This window comes from Pecten maximus, chromosome 18, assembly GCF_902652985.1.
Source record: "Pecten maximus chromosome 18, xPecMax1.1, whole genome shotgun sequence".
In the NCBI taxonomy this organism is placed as follows: Eukaryota; Metazoa; Mollusca; class Bivalvia; order Pectinida; family Pectinidae; genus Pecten; species Pecten maximus.
The window spans coordinates 5,471,919-5,489,722 of NC_047032.1; the positions used below are offsets into that span (position 1 = coordinate 5,471,919).

At 37.8% G+C, this 17,804-nt stretch overlaps 1 protein-coding gene across 1 annotated transcript; it reads right to left on the minus strand.

Annotated features, from left to right (window-relative positions):
- Nucleotides 1-3,723: 3,723 nt before the first annotated feature.
- On the minus strand, nucleotides 3,724-8,209 carry LOC117316652. Its single transcript, XM_033871350.1, has 2 exons — nucleotides 7,462-8,209; nucleotides 3,724-5,131 (listed from the first exon to the last, which is right to left on the minus strand). The coding sequence occupies exons 1-2, from the start codon at nucleotides 8,084-8,086 to the stop codon at nucleotides 4,050-4,052; spliced, it is 1,707 nt and encodes a 568-aa protein (XP_033727241.1). The 5' UTR covers nucleotides 8,087-8,209; the 3' UTR covers nucleotides 3,724-4,049.
- Nucleotides 8,210-17,804: the final 9,595 nt, after the last annotated feature.

The window sequence follows — 17,804 nt, forward strand, 5'->3', positions numbered from 1 at the left end:
CATTTATTCCTTTCTTTAAATATCTGATTCTAAAACATACTGTCCTCACATTTTCCCATTCCATACTGTCATAGTATCTTGGTATCACACTAGTTGGCCACCATATTTAACAATAGTGCTGATATATCTCCCCAATAGTAATAATATTGCTATAGTGAAAAATCCCTCCAATATAAAGCCTAGAGTAAACTGAGTGTTCGGCATCAAGCAGAGGTATTAATTAGGATTTATAAATTGATATGATATTTTTATGTACTATATTACCTTCAGGCCTCTATACATTCATTAACGAGAACAAACAGAATCCATGAATTTAAAAGACACATATAACAAACACATTGTGAGATATCTTAATGACCTTCGTCTCAAAAGTATACTTACAAGTTTTGTCTCTATGAATTCTTACCCCAATGTTTTCACATCTTAACCAGGAGACACAACATTAAATTTGTAGACTATCTGTACTGTTTAGTGACACATATAAAATTCACCATATGTCATACACTATCTTTTTTTCCCCCTAAAGTTTTGATCGTAGAAGATACTTCAACTAAAGCTATTGGTAATTTTCAACACATTCTACTTTTGATTCACCAGGTAATTGAATGGTTTTAAAATTTTAATTAGAAACTAGGAGCACACACACTCTACTTTGCTCCACTTCACTGCTCCAGACACCCTCAGGTTGTATTGTAACGAGCTGTGCCAGCGATACCACATCACAAGTGTGAATAAAAACATTTGATTGACGTACAGAATAGTGTAGTTTTTCTAGTAGGCGGGGTTTAACCACGAAATTCATTACAATCACAATACTCTATCTTAGGAGTGAACATAACTTCTGGGGGTATCGAGGATATGTATACATGTATCCGTGATACAGATATACGTCAATTGGAGTGTTTTTCCAGGGACATACATACATGTAGTCCTGATTTTTGTAATTAAGAACTACATGGTACGTGATTTATTTTCTCAGAAAATATCATTAATGACAGATCTATTATCCCAAAGTAAGAGAGTACACCTTAGGAAAACTTGTTTTTTTAAATACAAAGTCTTACCAATCTTACTTTCTTCAAGACAGTGTAATTGTTCCTGTTTATGAACAAAGAACTCAAACACAGACTGAAGTTATACGACTATTTATTATACTAATACATTGGGCTAAAGGGCTATAACAGCTGTGGTGCTTAACTCTCTCTTGTAGATGACCTGGCCAATATAATTATAATAGATACATTTACACTAAAACTGAATTTAAGCTAGCGTAGACTGTATATGTAGCTATATATATAGAAAAGCTGTTCCTGTTGGCCAGGCCATGTAACTGAGTCGAGTGAACTTATTAGTAGATATAAACGAATTCTTGTGGGACTTACGAATTACAAATGATGTAAAATGCCCCACTCGGTAATCATTAATTGCTGCAGAGCGGGGTGCCATAAACCCTAACTCCCTTAATAAGGAAGGGGGAAAAACGGTACGATTTGTCCATGCTCGGAAACAGCTGGCAAGTGTTTACTCACTTAGACTGCCTTATGAATTTCGAATAGAAAAACAGCTGCTATAACCCCAGGCATCACCTGAAATGGTCGTGTGGTGGGGAGGTGGCGGTAATAATTTTTTCGCAAAACTTCTATCTTCACCGAAAAAACTGCTGAAGAGAATGACCAATCACGTGACTGGACTGACCAATCACGTACTTGCTATCAAGCTGACCAATCACTATGTATCCTCTGCTATTACTACTAACTATCTTACTACTATACATACATGATACAAGGATCGTAGATATTAGCAACAGATCGTCTTAGTTCATAAACAGCATTTATGTATAACACATAAATTTATATTTATGAACAAAGAACTCAAACACAGACTGAAGTTATACGACTATTTATTATACTAATACATTGGGCTAAAGGGCTATAACAGCTGTGGTGCTTAACTCTCTCTTGTAGATGACCTGGCCAATATAATTATAATAGATACATTTACACTAAAACTGAATTTAAGCTAGCGTAGACTGTATATGTAGCTATATATATAGAAAAGCTGTTCCTGTTGGCCAGGCCATGTAACTGAGTCGAGTGAACTTATTAGTAGATATAAACGAATTCTTGTGGGACTTACGAATTACAAATGATGTAAAATGCCCAAATTGAAGATGGACCACAGCTGAAATACCCCCAAGAATAGAATAATGCTATAAAGTATCAAACAAAGTACCTAATTGAACATACAATAATTATAACAGACGACCAAGTCAGGTGATACAATAATACTAGAGGGTTAATAATGTACATGTTATTATTAAAACCAAAAGTTCAACATGCCATTGAACTGCATAGGAATCGTACAAGCATACATACTTACTACATATATATATATATATATATTACTTATAATGTATACTGTAGTTCCAACCAAACAAAAATACACAATCTAATATAATAAAGGATTGGCAACTGCGGTTAACACCATATGAAACTATCAATAAGGACTGGTAACTGTGGTCACCACAACACCATCAATCCATAAGGGCTGAGGACTGCGGTCAACTCTAGTACGGATAAGGAATGGCAACTGCGGTCACCACTAAACTATCAAAGGTCTGGCAACTGCGGTCACCACTAAACTATCAATAAGGTCTGGTCTGGCAACTGCGGTCACCACTAAACTATTAATAAGGTCTGGTAACTGCGGTCACCACTTACTATCTACAAGGGCTGGTAACTGCGGTCACCACTAAACTAAGAGTAAGGGCTGGTAACTGCGGTCACCACTAAACTAAGAGTAAGGGATGGCAACTGCGGTCACCACTAAACTAAGAGTAAGGGCTGGCAACTGCGGTCACCACTAAACTAAGAGTAAGGGCTGGTAACTGCGGTCACCACTAAACCATCAATAGGACTGGCAACTGCGGTCACCACTAAATATAAACCAGGACTGGCAACTGCGGTCACCACTAAAATATAAACCAGGAGTGGCAACTGCGGTCACCACTAAAATATAACCAGGACTGGCAACTGCGGTCACCACTAAAATATAAACCAGGAGTGGCAACTGCGGTCACCACTAAAATATAACCAGGACTGGCAACTGCGGTCACCACTAAACTATAAACAAGGACTGGCAACTGAGGTCACCACTAAAATATAACCAGGACTGGCAACTGCGGTCCCCACTATGAACAAGGACTGGCAACTGAGGTCACCACTATACACAAGGACTGGCAACTGCGGTCACAATTAGAATAAGGACTGGCAACTGTGGTCACCACTAAAATAAGGACTGGCGACTGCGGTTAACACTAAACTATGAAGAAGGACTGGCAACTGCGGTCACCACTATATCAAGGACTGGCAACTGCGGTCACCACTATATCAAGGACTGGCAACTGCGGTCACCACTATAAACAAGGACTGGCAACTGCGGTCACCACTAAAATATAACAAGGACTGGCAACTGCGGTCACCACTATATCAAGGACTGGCAACTGCTGTCACCAATATAAACAAGGACTGGCAACTGCGGTCACCACTAAAATATGAACAAGGACCGGCAACTGCGGTCACCACTATAAACAAGGGCTGGCAACTGCGGTCACCATATATCAAGGACTGGCAACTGCGGTCACCACTATAAACAAGGACTGGCAACTGCGGTCACCACTAAAATATGAACAAGGACCGGCAACTGCGGTCACCACTATCAAGAACTGGCAACTGCGCATGCGGTCACTATCAAAATATGAACAAGGACTGGCAACTGCGGTCACCCTATAAACAAAGAATGGCAACTGCGGTCACCACTATAAATAAGGACTGGCAACTGCGGTCACCCTATGCATTATAACAACAACTAAATCAAATTAAACGAAAACTGGCAACTGCGGTCACCACTAACTATATCATAAGGGCTGGCAACTGCGGTCACCACTAACTAATACTAAGGGATGGCAACTGCGGTCACCACTAAAACAAATTATGTAACGCCTGTTTGCTATCATAACTTCACTGGACTGTATTGTAGAGATACAGCAATCAATGTATAGTCTTGGCCATGGCATGTTGTGCATTTTTTAAGGTGTGTCTAGGGGTACGAATGTATCTACAGTATGTATCACTCGACCAACGTCCTAAAGTCTTAATTAAGTGGTCCTGTACATTACTAGAGGCTGCTGATGTGGCTGCCCCGATGCGGAACGAATGTCCGTTGTAGAGTTCAGGGTCTAACCCTATAGCTGTCAGTGTGTCTTTCAAATAACCTATAAATATAGTTCGTGTTAAAGCTGCATTGTCCTTAAGCTTGTTGGTAACAAAAAATGGTTGATCACGTGGATGAGCAGTTGAAACATTTCGCACACTGAGGTACCTAGATATACTGTCAAATGGACATATACTTTTCTTTGTTTTGAATAAACACACATTTACCCCTTTACGGAAAGGGTCTGTTTTTGACGATTTCAAGTGCACTTCAATATGATCATCCTTAATACACACATCACCTAAACATAAATTTACCCTGGGATCAAACTTCTGTGTACACGTGAATTCACCGCACCTAAGGAATCCGAAAAAGGCTACTGTACATACTGTTTCCATAAGAAGATCGGTGAACTCTCCAAGAAAACCTTGTTTCCATTTAGCACAAAGCTGTGCTAGAATGTCAGCTGTAATAGGAAGTCTTGTTTTTGTTGTACATCCCTGTGCTTTCTTAACACCATTGAGGACTACTGTAAGTCGAGGGGAAACTTGAGATTTGTTGAAAAACTCTGGACAGTTACTGAACTGCATGCACATGTATTTGATGCCACACATGTATAATTTAATTGTGGTATAACTCAGTTTTAACACCTGGTAACAATAGGCAACAAACAAGACTAGTAGTTGTTCTGTGACTGGAGGGGCTTGCTGTGGTAAAATAACAGCAACGATTCCCTGCATTAACAGGAAATTGAGATATGTTCTAAATCCTGTTTCATATGCTGCCTTTGTGCGTTGTGCCACTGAACTGCTCCACAAAGACTGTACTACTGCTTCGAGCTCCATAACACCTCCTCCATAGGTGGGACTCTGTATGGAAACTGATCTGCACCAGGGGCGAGTTTCTTGAAACGGGTCATCTGCAAACGAGACAAGGCGTCAGCAATGTCATTATGTACACCCGGTATATGCCTAGCTAATACAGTAAAATTGTTCTGAGCAGCACATAAAGTCAATTTCCTCATAAGCGGCATCATATTCAGGGCTTTAGATCTACCTTTGTTTATAATATCTACCGTAGCTATATTGTCACACCAGAATAACACTTGTTTCCTCTCCCAATAACGGCCCCACAGAATACAAGCTACTACTATAGGATAAAGCTCTCTGTATGCTATAGACACTGAGCTAGCCTTTTTAGACTGTTTGCCGTGCAGTTGTAGGTTAACTGGCCATTCCGAAGAAAACCATTTCCCCTGGAAGTATCCTCCAAAACCTAAAGTGGCCGAAGCGTCCGTATACAGTTCCATGTCTGCTGCCTGTGATATATTGGAATCACGAAAAAGAGAGATCCCGTTCCAATGTGTCAGAAAGTAGATCCACATATGGATATCTTCTCGACAATCAAAATTCAGTCTGACATGATGTCTCATAGAAGTTACTGTTGTCGAAAGTGTGATCAGGTAAGAGATGAAAGACTTCCCCACAGGAACCACACGCGAAGCAAAATTTAAATGCCCAAGTAACTGCAACAACTCTAACTTTGTCAGTGATTTTCTTCCGTCGAATTCTTTCAACATCTGAAGTAACCTCTCAAGTTTAACAACAGGCAATCTAGCTTCCATCTTTACTGAATCTAACACAATTCCTAAATATTCCACCTCACAGCAAGGACCTTCAGTTTTGTGAGACGCCAGAGGAATTTCTAAAGTCTCAAATATGTGCAATAAAGTATCCATGGTGAGCTTGCCATCTACCTTTGGTGAATTGATAGTTATAAAGTCATCTAGCAGATGCAAGATATTCCGCACCTTGTAATTTTCACTTGCTATCCAACAAATAGCTAGTGATAGATTGTCAAATATTTTAGGGCTGGACCTACATCCGAAGGCTAAGCGCTTGTAGTAATAATACTGATTGTCCCACTTAACACAGAAAAGATGCCATTGTGATGGCTGTATAGGTATCAATTTAAATGCATCGGATATGTCTGTTTTGCACATCACTGCACCAGGTCCTATTTTCTTTATGATATCGATAGCATCCTCGATACGTACATAAGAAAGAGAACATTCCTCTTTATTGATAAGTTCATTAACACTGGGGTTGTTCTCATCTTCATGCGGGGCAGACAAATCCACAATTAACCTCTTTTTGCCAGAATATTTACCGGTCGCAAGCCCGATAGGACTAACACGATACTGTTTAAATGGTGGTATTTGAAATGGTCCTGATAGAAAGCCTTTTTTAATTTCTTGTTGAATTAAGTCTGTCACTGTTGATTCTTCCATTAAGGCTGATTTCAAATTTTTACATTCCTTATTTTGAAGTTCTACACACGGTCTTATCTTTGTATCGAAACCTTGTTCTAGTCCAGAGCACAGATATTTGACCCAATCTTGATCAGGGTGATTAGAAAGTTCTGCTCTCAAATTGACCACGTTGATAGGTGTGGTTACTGTAATTGGAATTTCTGAACTCTCCAGTCACCTCTTCTTTAGTGGGCAGGCCACAGCTGGATGTGCTCCATTCTTACAATTTTTACAGGCATGACTGTACCGACACACAGCTCTGACACATTTGCCATTGTTAAAATTATTACACAGTTCTAATCCTTCCACAACCACTCTTGTTCTCCCATATCTATCCTGGTCCCCTTTAGCTGATTGACTGTGTATATTGTTAGATACGGGTAGTTTGGATTGCTGGTTTCCTTGTAGCCCTGGACAAAATGGCTGTGTGTGTGCACTAGAGCCACAGGAACAAGCCAAAGTTTTGGCCCCTGCCATTAACATAGAGAGGAGTTGATTGTCTTTCAAGGACCAGTCCACTTTGAGATTTAGATGATGCAGGGCATATGCACTTCTGGCCGAAAAAAACTTATGATATTCATAAAATTTTGAGCCATATAAGTTGTGGATTTCTATGATATTCTCCTCATATCGATCCAATTCTATGCGCCGGTTTGGATGTCTGTCACACATAACACGCTTATATTTATTAAAAGCGGTGATGAATTCACTAATTGTTAAAGTTTTGCAGAGACGTGGGTCTGTTGGGGCTTTGATATTCAGCTGGACCCCCTCAGTATGTACTACCCTGTCTCGAGCCACATCGAAATCCGGGATGAGTAATGAAGCTAAATTAACATCCCTACCTTCCAATATCTGCTTTCTAACATTGTCTGACATAATATCCATGGGAGGCAGGGAGTCGGGGGGTATGCCATACGACGCATGTGAGTACGCACCTGTGGTTAAGATTTCTCGTCTCCCCAGTTGGTCTGTCGCCGTATTGTTTCCCTGTAATAGGTTCATCGCCGCGTCTAGCTTGTTGGAGTTGTCTGCATTATCTTTGCTTGTCGTATTACGCTCCAAATCTCGCTGCAGTAACAGGTTTACCGTGGCCTGTAGTTGCTCAAGTGAATTTGTAATGGGCGCCGCCATATTGGATGCGCGCGCAACGCTGTCACTACCATCTGCTACACGCACTTCCGCCCGAGTTACAGTATAGTCTCTAGAATTTTCGTACACAGATCTAGAATTATCGTCATTTGCCCCAACATTGTTCGTATCTGGTTGTGTAACATTGTTCGTATCAGGTTGTGTTATTCCTGTTCGTGCAACCGGTACATTACCACTTGGCCGATTATTTGTCGAAACCGATGCGTTTGACGACTGCGAGTCCTCCCTTTGTTTAGAATTTTCGATGAACAATATTTTGAGATTTGCTTTAGACATGGATGAAGGTGTCCAGATACCCATGTCTTGCAGTTTTTGTCGTAGAACACCCACGGTCCAATTGTTTGGATTTTCCATATCATACAACTGCTCCGTACTGAGTCTTTTGTTAGCGCGTCGCGATCGTCCGGCCATTGTTTATGCACTTCTGCAAACTGGTGTAATTACGTTAATTTCCATTATGCACAAATTAGCATCGTAACTCCTCTAGGCACTCGTCGAAGACACTACAAACACTTCAGTGTAACTAGTGTAACTCGTGATGTAACATACGTTCATAAACACAAGAAAAGTGGCAATAATAATTTTTTCGCAAAACTTCTATCTTCACCGAAAAAACTGCTGAAGAGAATGACCAATCACGTGACTGGACTGACCAATCACGTACTTGCTATCAAGCTGACCAATCACTATGTATCCTCTGCTATTACTACTAACTATCTTACTACTATACATACATGATACAAGGATCGTAGATATTAGCAACAGATCGTCTTAGTTCATAAACAGCATTTATGTATAACACATAAATTTATATTAGTTAAAGTTCAAGATACGATCAAAACGAGCTTTAAATAAAAAGATTTTTAAAAATCACTTTGAAAATGCTACAACAAAGTTTTCTATCGAAAGGGAATATGAGACGGGTACAATTTGCGACGTATCAATATTCCTGGTACCATTTGCAATGAACGTTTGATGTAGTTGTTGTGACGGATGGATCGCTGTGATTTGATAGCGCCCTACCCCTGTTTTTACAAAGACCCTGAGTGATTTCAACTGAATGTTCATTTGAATTGTGACAGAGACGTATATATGGTATGCATAAAAAAGAAAAGTTTTCAAAAATGATAAGGAAATTTTGATGAATCCATTTTAGCCCCACCTACTTGTAAAACTACAGGTATATTGGAATGTACATCAATCAAACCTTTGTACTTTAACTTGTGATGTACACTGACTTGTCAACCAATCAGAAACGTTTTACCCTGTTGAGTCGCCAGCTGTGTGGGACATCAAAGGTTCCAAGGTATTTACTGTTAATTCTTTTGCTAAACAATATGCTGTATCGCTGTGTAATTAGACCAATTTGTTCTGAGGCCAGGAGAATATGTCTCTGGCCATTTTGGTTATTGAGAAGAAATTGTTTGATGATCTTAGTATATTTGATCCTGTTACCTTGAATGATGGTCGAGGTCATTCTTTTGAACAAACTTGGTAGCCCTTTACTCCAGCATGCTACAGTCTCAGGGTCTTGGTTATTGAATAGAATTTGTTTGAATGAAAAAATTGACAACAGACAGAAGACAGATACATGTACCACATCATTTGGCTCATTTGGCCTGAGGGCCAGGTGAGCTAAAAAGGATCAATAACTAAGATTTTTTTCTTTAAACCAAAAAAACATGCTTTCTAGAAATGGTCCACCTTAAAAGGAAATGATTTGGAGAGTTTTTGCTTCAGCTTTTTCCTAAAGGCTCAAGCCATAAATCAAAGCCATCATGACAATTAGATATAAGATTCATCAATCTTAAATAGCATAACTTCTTGATGGTCTCAGAACTATTAATACATCTATATGTTCTAAAACAGTGGTTAGACATTCTTTGAAAGAACTTTTACTTAGAAACTTGACCTGCCTAGATCAATACCATGTATACAGCAAGTAGAGAAGAGACCTGAATCACTTCAAACATTTTTCAAAGCGTGTGTACTGGTATAATTAGTGACATTCAGAAGTACTTTGATATAAAAAGAATGACCAACATTTGAATAAACTTCAAAGTTTTTTTCCTGTGGACATAGAAAACCTGTAGAGTGTAGTTTAAGTACATGTCACTATTGTTAATCAGATGTGTGTAAGTGAATTAAATAACTGTGATAATTTACAATGAAATTTGATACGGTTATCAACCTTTTAAACATTTGACACTGGCAATTCATTAAATGTACCACTTGGTGCAAACCAATTAAATATAATATGCAGAAGTGAGGCTATAACTAGACCTGATTTTTAGTCAATTAATCTTAATTCAGAAAACAGTTTAAAATGTATAAACTTGATGGATATCTCATCATTTGTGTATTATCAGTGGGCTGACAGGGAGAAGTGACAGATTATTGGTCCATTTTGTTCCATTTAACTCCAATTTTCAAAATAATGAAAATTATCAGATTCTTAAAGTCCTTTATATATATTTGTGAATTGTTGCACATAAAAAAGTTGGATGACACATGCACTCTAGCTTAATTAAGATAAAGCAGATCAGATTATGAAGTCAGGGTCATCAGGATTAAAAGATAGGGTCATACCATGTGTGTAAACTTGCTTACATTCATATTTATAGGAACTTTCAAATACATATCTACTTCAAAGAGTACCGTGGGGCAGAACAATATATGCCTGTAGAATGACATACAGTGTTTTTATATACTCTTGCATCAAAATAATATCTGCATCACCTTAATTATGAGGGGTTATAGACGACATGCTTTAACCATCACCTTAATTATGAGGGGTTATAGACGACATGCTTTAAACATCACATTAATTATGAGGGGTTATAGACGGCATGCTTTAAACATCACATTAATTATGAGGGGTTATAGACGGCATGCTTTAAACATCACATTAATTATGAGGGGTTATAGACGGCAGGCTTTAAACATCACATTAATTATGAAGGGTTATAGACGACAGGCTTTAAACATCACATTAATTATGAGGGGTTATAGACGGCATGCTTTAAACATCACATTAATTATGAGGGGTTATAGACGGCAGGCTTTAAACATCACATTAATTATGAAGGGTTATAGACGACAGGCTTTAAACATCACATTAATTATGAGGGGTTATAGACGGCAGGCTTTAAACATCACATTAATTATGAGGGGTTATAGACGACAGGCTTTAAACATCACATTAATTATGAGGGGTTATAGATGGCAGGCTTTAAACATCACATTAATTATGAGGGGTTATAGACGACAGGCTTTAAACATCACCTTAATTATGAGGGGTTATAGATGACAGACTTTAAACATCACATTAATTATGAGGGGTTATAGACGACAGGCTTTAAACATCACCTTAATTATGAGGGGTTATAGATGACAGACTTTAAACATCACATTAATTATGAGGGGTTATAGACGGCACTAGGCTTTAAACATCACATTAATTATGAGGGGTTATAGACGGCAGGCTTTAAACATCACATTAATTATGAGGGGTTATAGACGGCACTAGGCTTTAAACATCACATTAATTATGAGGGGTTATAGACGACAGACTTTAAACATCACATTAATTATGAGGGGTTATAGACGACAGGCTTTAAACATCACATTAATTATGAGGGGTTATAGACGACAGGCTTTAAACATCACCTTAATTATGAGGGGTTATAGATGACAGACTTTAAACATCACATTAATTATGAGGGGTTATAGACGACAGGCTTTAAACATCACATTAATTATGAGGGGTTATAGACGACATGCTTTAAACATCACATTAATTATGAGAGGTTATAGACGACATGCTTTAAACATCACATTAATTATGAGGGGTTATAGACGGCACTAGGCTTTAAACATCACATTAATTATGAGGGGTTATAGACGACAGGCTTTAAACATCACATTAATTATGAGGGGTTATAGACGGCACTAGGCTTTAAACATCACATTAATTATGAGGGGTTATAGACGACAGGCTTTAAACATCACATTAATTATGAGGGGTTATAGACGACAGGCTTTAAACATCACATTAATTATGAGGGGTTATAGACGGCACTAGGCTTTAAACATCACATTAATTATGAGGGGTTATAGACGACAGGCTTTAAACATCACATTAATTATGAGGGGTTATAGACGGCATGCTTTAAACATCACATTAATTATGAGGGGTTATAGACGACATGCTTTAAACATCACATTAATTATGAGGGGTTATAGACGGCAGGCTTTCAACATCACATTAACTATGAGGGGTTATAGATGGCAGGCTTTAAACATCACATTAATTATGAGGGGTTATAGACGGCATGCTTTAACCATCACATTAATTATGAGGGGTTATAGACGGCACTAGGCTTTAACCATCACATTAATTATGAGGGGTTATAGACGACATGCTTTAAACATCACATTAATTATGAGGGGTTATAGACGGCATGCATTAAACATCACATTAATTATGAAGGGTTATAGACGACATGCTTTAAACATCACATTAATTATGAGGGGTTATAGACGGCAGGCTTTAAACATCACATTAATTATGAGGGGTTATAGACGGCAGGCTTTAAACATCATCTTAATTATGAGGGGTTATAGACGGCAGGCTTTAAACATCACATTAATTATGAGGGGTTATAGACGGCATGCTTTAAACATCACATTAATTATGAGGGGTTAAAGACGGCACTAGGCTTTAACCATCACATTAATTATGAGGGGTTATAGACGGCAGGCTTTAAACATCACATTAATTATGAAGGGTTATAGACGGCACTAGGCTTTAACCATCACATTAATTATGAGGGGTTATAGACGTCAGGCTTTAAACATCACATTAATTATGAGAGGTTATAGACGGCAGGCTTTAAACATCACATTAATTATGAGGGGTTATAGACAGCATGCTTTAAACATCACATTAATTATGAGGGGTTATAGATGACAGACTTTAAACATCACATTAATTATGAGGGGTTATAGACGGCATGCTTTAAACATCACATTAATTATGAAGGGTTATAGACGGCACTAGGCTTTAAACATCACATTAATTATGAGGGGTTATAGACGGCACTAGGCTTTAACCATCACATTAATTATGAGGGGTTATAGACGGCATGCATTAAACATCACATTAATTATGAGGGGTTATAGACGACAGGCTTTAACCATCACATTAATTATGAGGGGTTATAGACGGCATGCATTAAACATCACATTAATTATGAGGGGTTATAGACGACAGGCTTTAACCATCACATTAATTATGAGGGGTTATAGACGGCACTAGGCTTTAACCATCACATTAATTATGAGGGGTTATAGACGGCATGCATTAAACATCACATTAATTATGAGGGGTTATAGACGACAGGCTTTAACCATCACATTAATTATGAGGGGTTATAGACGGCATGCTTTAAACATCACTTAATTATGAGGGGTTATAGATGACATGCTTTAAACATCACATTAATTATGAAGGGTTATAGACGGCAGGCTTTAAACATCACCTTAATTATGAGGGGTTATAGACGACAGGCTTTAAACATCACATTAATTATGAGGGGTTATAGACGACAGGCTTTAAACATCACCTTAATTATGAGGGGTTATAGACGGCACTAGGCTTTAACCATCACATTAATTATGAGGGGTTATAGACGGCACTAGGCTTTAAACATCACATTAATTATGAAGGGTTATAGACGACAGGCTTTAACCATCACATTAATTATGAGGGGTTATAGACGACAGGCTTTAAACATCACATTAATTATGAGGGGTTATAGACGACATGCTTTAAACATCACATTAATTATGAGGGGTTATAGACGGCAGGCTTTAACCATCACATTAATTATGAGGGGTTATAGACGGCAGGCTTTAAACATCACATTAATTATGAGGGGTTATAGACGGCAGGCTTTAAACATCACATTAATTATGAGGGGTTATAGATGACATGCTTTAACCATCACATTAATTATGAAGGGTTATAGACGACAGGCTTTAAACATCACATTAACTATGAGGGGTTATAGACGGCACTAGGCTTTAACCATCACATTAATTATGAAGGGTTATAGATGACAGACTTTAAACATCACATTAATTATGAAGGGTTATAGATGACAGACTTTAAACATCACATTAATTATGAGGGGTTATAGACGGCATGCTTTAAACATCACATTAATTATGAGGGGTTATAGACGGCATGCTTTAAACATCACATTAATTATGAGGGGTTATAGACGGCAGGCTTTAAACATCACATTAATTATGAGGGGTTATAGACGGCACTAGGCTTTAACCATCACATTAATTATGAGGGGTTATAGACGACAGGCTTTAAACATCACATTAATTATGAGGGGTTATAGACGGCATGCTTTAAACATCACATTAATTATGAGGGGTTATAGACGGCACTAGGCTTTAAACATCACATTAATTATGAGGGGTTATAGACGGCACTAGGCTTTAAACATCACATTAATTATGAGGGGTTATAGACGACATGCTTTAAACATCACATTAATTATGAGAGGTTATAGACGGCAGGCTTTAAACATCACATTAATTATGAAGGGTTATAGATGACATGCTTTAAACATCACATTAATTATGAGAGGTTATAGACGGCAGGCTTTAAACATCACATTAATTATGAGGGGTTATAGATGACATGCTTTAAACATCACATTAATTATGAGAGGTTATAGACGACAGGCTTTAAACATCACATTAATTATGAGGGGTTATAGATGACATGCTTTAAACATCACATTAATTATGAGAGGTTATAGACGGCAGGCTTTAAACATCACATTAATTATGAAGGGTTATAGACGACATGCTTTAAACATCACATTAATTATGAGAGGTTATAGACGGCAGGCTTTAAACATCACATTAATTATGAGGGGTTATAGACGGCACTAGGCTTTAACCATCACATTAATTATGAGGGGTTATAGATGACAGGCTTTAAACATCACATTAATTATGAGGGGTTATAGACGACAGGCTTTAAACATCACATTAATTATGAGGGGTTATAGACGGCACTAGGCTTTAACCATCACATTAATTATGAGGGGTTATAGACGGCAGGCTTTAAACATCACATTAATTATGAAGGGTTATAGATGACATGCTTTAAACATCACATTAATTATGAGGGGTTATAGACGACAGGCTTTAAACATCACATTAATTATGAGGGGTTATAGACGGCATGCGTTAACCATCACATTAATTATGAGGGGTTATAGACGGCAGGCTTTAAACATCACATTAATTATGAGGGGTTATAGACGGCACTAGGCTTTAAACATCACATTAATTATGAGGGGTTATAGACGACAGGCTTTAAACATCACATTAATTATGAGGGGTTATAGACGACAGACTTTAAACATCACATTAATTATGAAGGGTTATAGATGACATGCTTTAAACATCACATTAATTATGAGGGGTTATAGACGACAGGCTTTAAACATCACATTAATTATGAGGGGTTATAGACGACATGCTTTAAACATCACATTAATTATGAGGGGTTATAGACGGCATGCTTTAAACATCACATTAATTATGAAGGGTTATAGATGACATGCTTTAAACATCACATTAATTATGAGGGGTTATAGACGACAGGCTTTAACCATCACATTAATTATGAGGGGTTATAGACGGCACTAGGCTTTAAACATCACATTAATTATGAGGGGTTATAGACGGCATGCCTTAACCATCACATTAATTATGAGGGGTTATAGACGGCAGGCTTTAACCATCACCTTAATTATGAGGGGTTATAGACGACATGCTTTAAACATCACATTAATTATGAGAGGTTATAGACGGCAGGCTTTCAACATCACATTAATTATGAGGGGTTATAGACGGCAGGCTTTCAACATCACATTAATTATGAGGGGTTATAGACGGCAGGCTTTCAACATCACATTAATTATGAGGGGTTATAGACGACATGCTTTAAACATCACATTAATTATGAGAGGTTATAGACGGCAGGCTTTCAACATCACATTAATTATGAGGGGTTATAGACGGCAGGCTTTCAACATCACATTAATTATGAGGGGTTATAGACGGCAGGCTTTCAACATCACATTAATTATGAGGGGTTATAGACGGCAGGCTTTCAACATCACATTAATTATGAGGGGTTATAGACGGCAGGCTTTCAACATCACATTAATTATGAGGGGTTATAGACGGCAGGCTTTCAACATCACATTCATTATGAGGGGTTATAGACGGCAGGCTTTCAACATCACATTAATTATGAGGGGTTATAGACGGCACTAGGCTTTAACCATCACATTAATTATGAGGGGTTATAGACGGCATGCTTTAAACATCACATTAATTATGAGGGGTTATAGACGGCATGCTTTAAACATCACATTAATTATGAGGGGTTATAGACGGCAGGCTTTCAACATCACATTAATTATGAGGGGTTATAGATGACATGCTTTAAACATCACATTAATTATGAGAGGTTATAGACGGCAGGCTTTAAACATCACATTAATTATGAGGGGTTATAGACGGCATGCTTTAAACATCACATTAATTATGAGAGGTTATAGACGACAGGCTTTAAACATCACATTAATTATGAGAGGTTATAGACGACAGGCTTTAAACATCACATTCATTATGAGGGGTTATAGACGGCAGGCTTTCAACATCACATTAATTATGAGGGGTTATAGACGGCACTAGGCTTTAACCATCACATTAATTATGAGGGGTTATAGACGGCAGGCTTTAACCATCACATTAATTATGAGGGGTTATAGACGGCAGGCTTTAAACATCACATTAATTATGAGGGGTTATAGACGTCAGGCTTTAACCATCACATTAATTATGAGGGGTTATAGACGACAGACTTTAAACATCACATTAATTATGAGGGGTTATAGACGGCAGGCTTTAACCATCACATTAATTATGAGGGGTTATAGACGGCACTAGGCTTTAACCCTCACATTAATTATGAAGGGTTATAGACGACAGGCTTTCAACATCACATTAATTATGAGAGGTTATAGACGACAGGCTTTAAACATCACATTAATTATGAGGGGTTATAGACGACAGGCTTTAAACATCACATTAATTATGAGGGGTTATAGACGGCAGGCTTTAACCATCACATTAATTATGAAGGGTTATAGACGGCAGGCTTTAAACATCACATTAATTATGAGGGGTTATAGACGGCATGCCTTAACCATCACATTAATTATGAGGGGTTATAGATGACATGCTTTAAACATCACATTAATTATGAGGGGTTATAGACGACAGGCTTTAAACATCACATTAATTATGAGGGGTTATAGACGGCATGCTTTAAACATCACATTAATTATGAGGGGTTATAGACGGCATGCTTTAAACATCACATTAATTATGAGGGGTTATAGACGGCATGCTTTAAACATCACATTAATTATGAGGGGTTATAGACGGCATGCTTTAAACATCACATTAATTATGAGGGGTTATAGACGGCAGGCTTTAAACATCACATTAATTATGAGGGGTTATAGACGACAGGCTTTAAACATCACATTCATTATGAGGGGTTATAGACGGCAGGCTTTCAACATCACATTAATTATGAGGGGTTATAGACGGCACTAGGCTTTAACCATCACATTAATTATGAAGGGTTATAGATGACATGCTTTAAACATCACATTAATTATGAGGGGTTATAGACGACAGGCTTTCAACATCACATTAATTATGAGGGGTTATAGACGACATGCTTTAAACATCACATTAATTATGAGGGGTTATAGACGACAGGCTTTAAACATCACATTAATTATGAGGGGTTATAGACGACAGGCTTTAACCATCACATTAATTATGAGGGGTTATAGACGGCAGGCTTTAAACATCACATTAATTATGAGGGGTTATAGACGGCAGGCTTTAAACATCACATTAATTATGAGGGGTTATAGACGGCAGGCTTTAAACATCACATTAATTATGAAGGGTTATAGACGACATGCTTTAAACATCACATTAATTA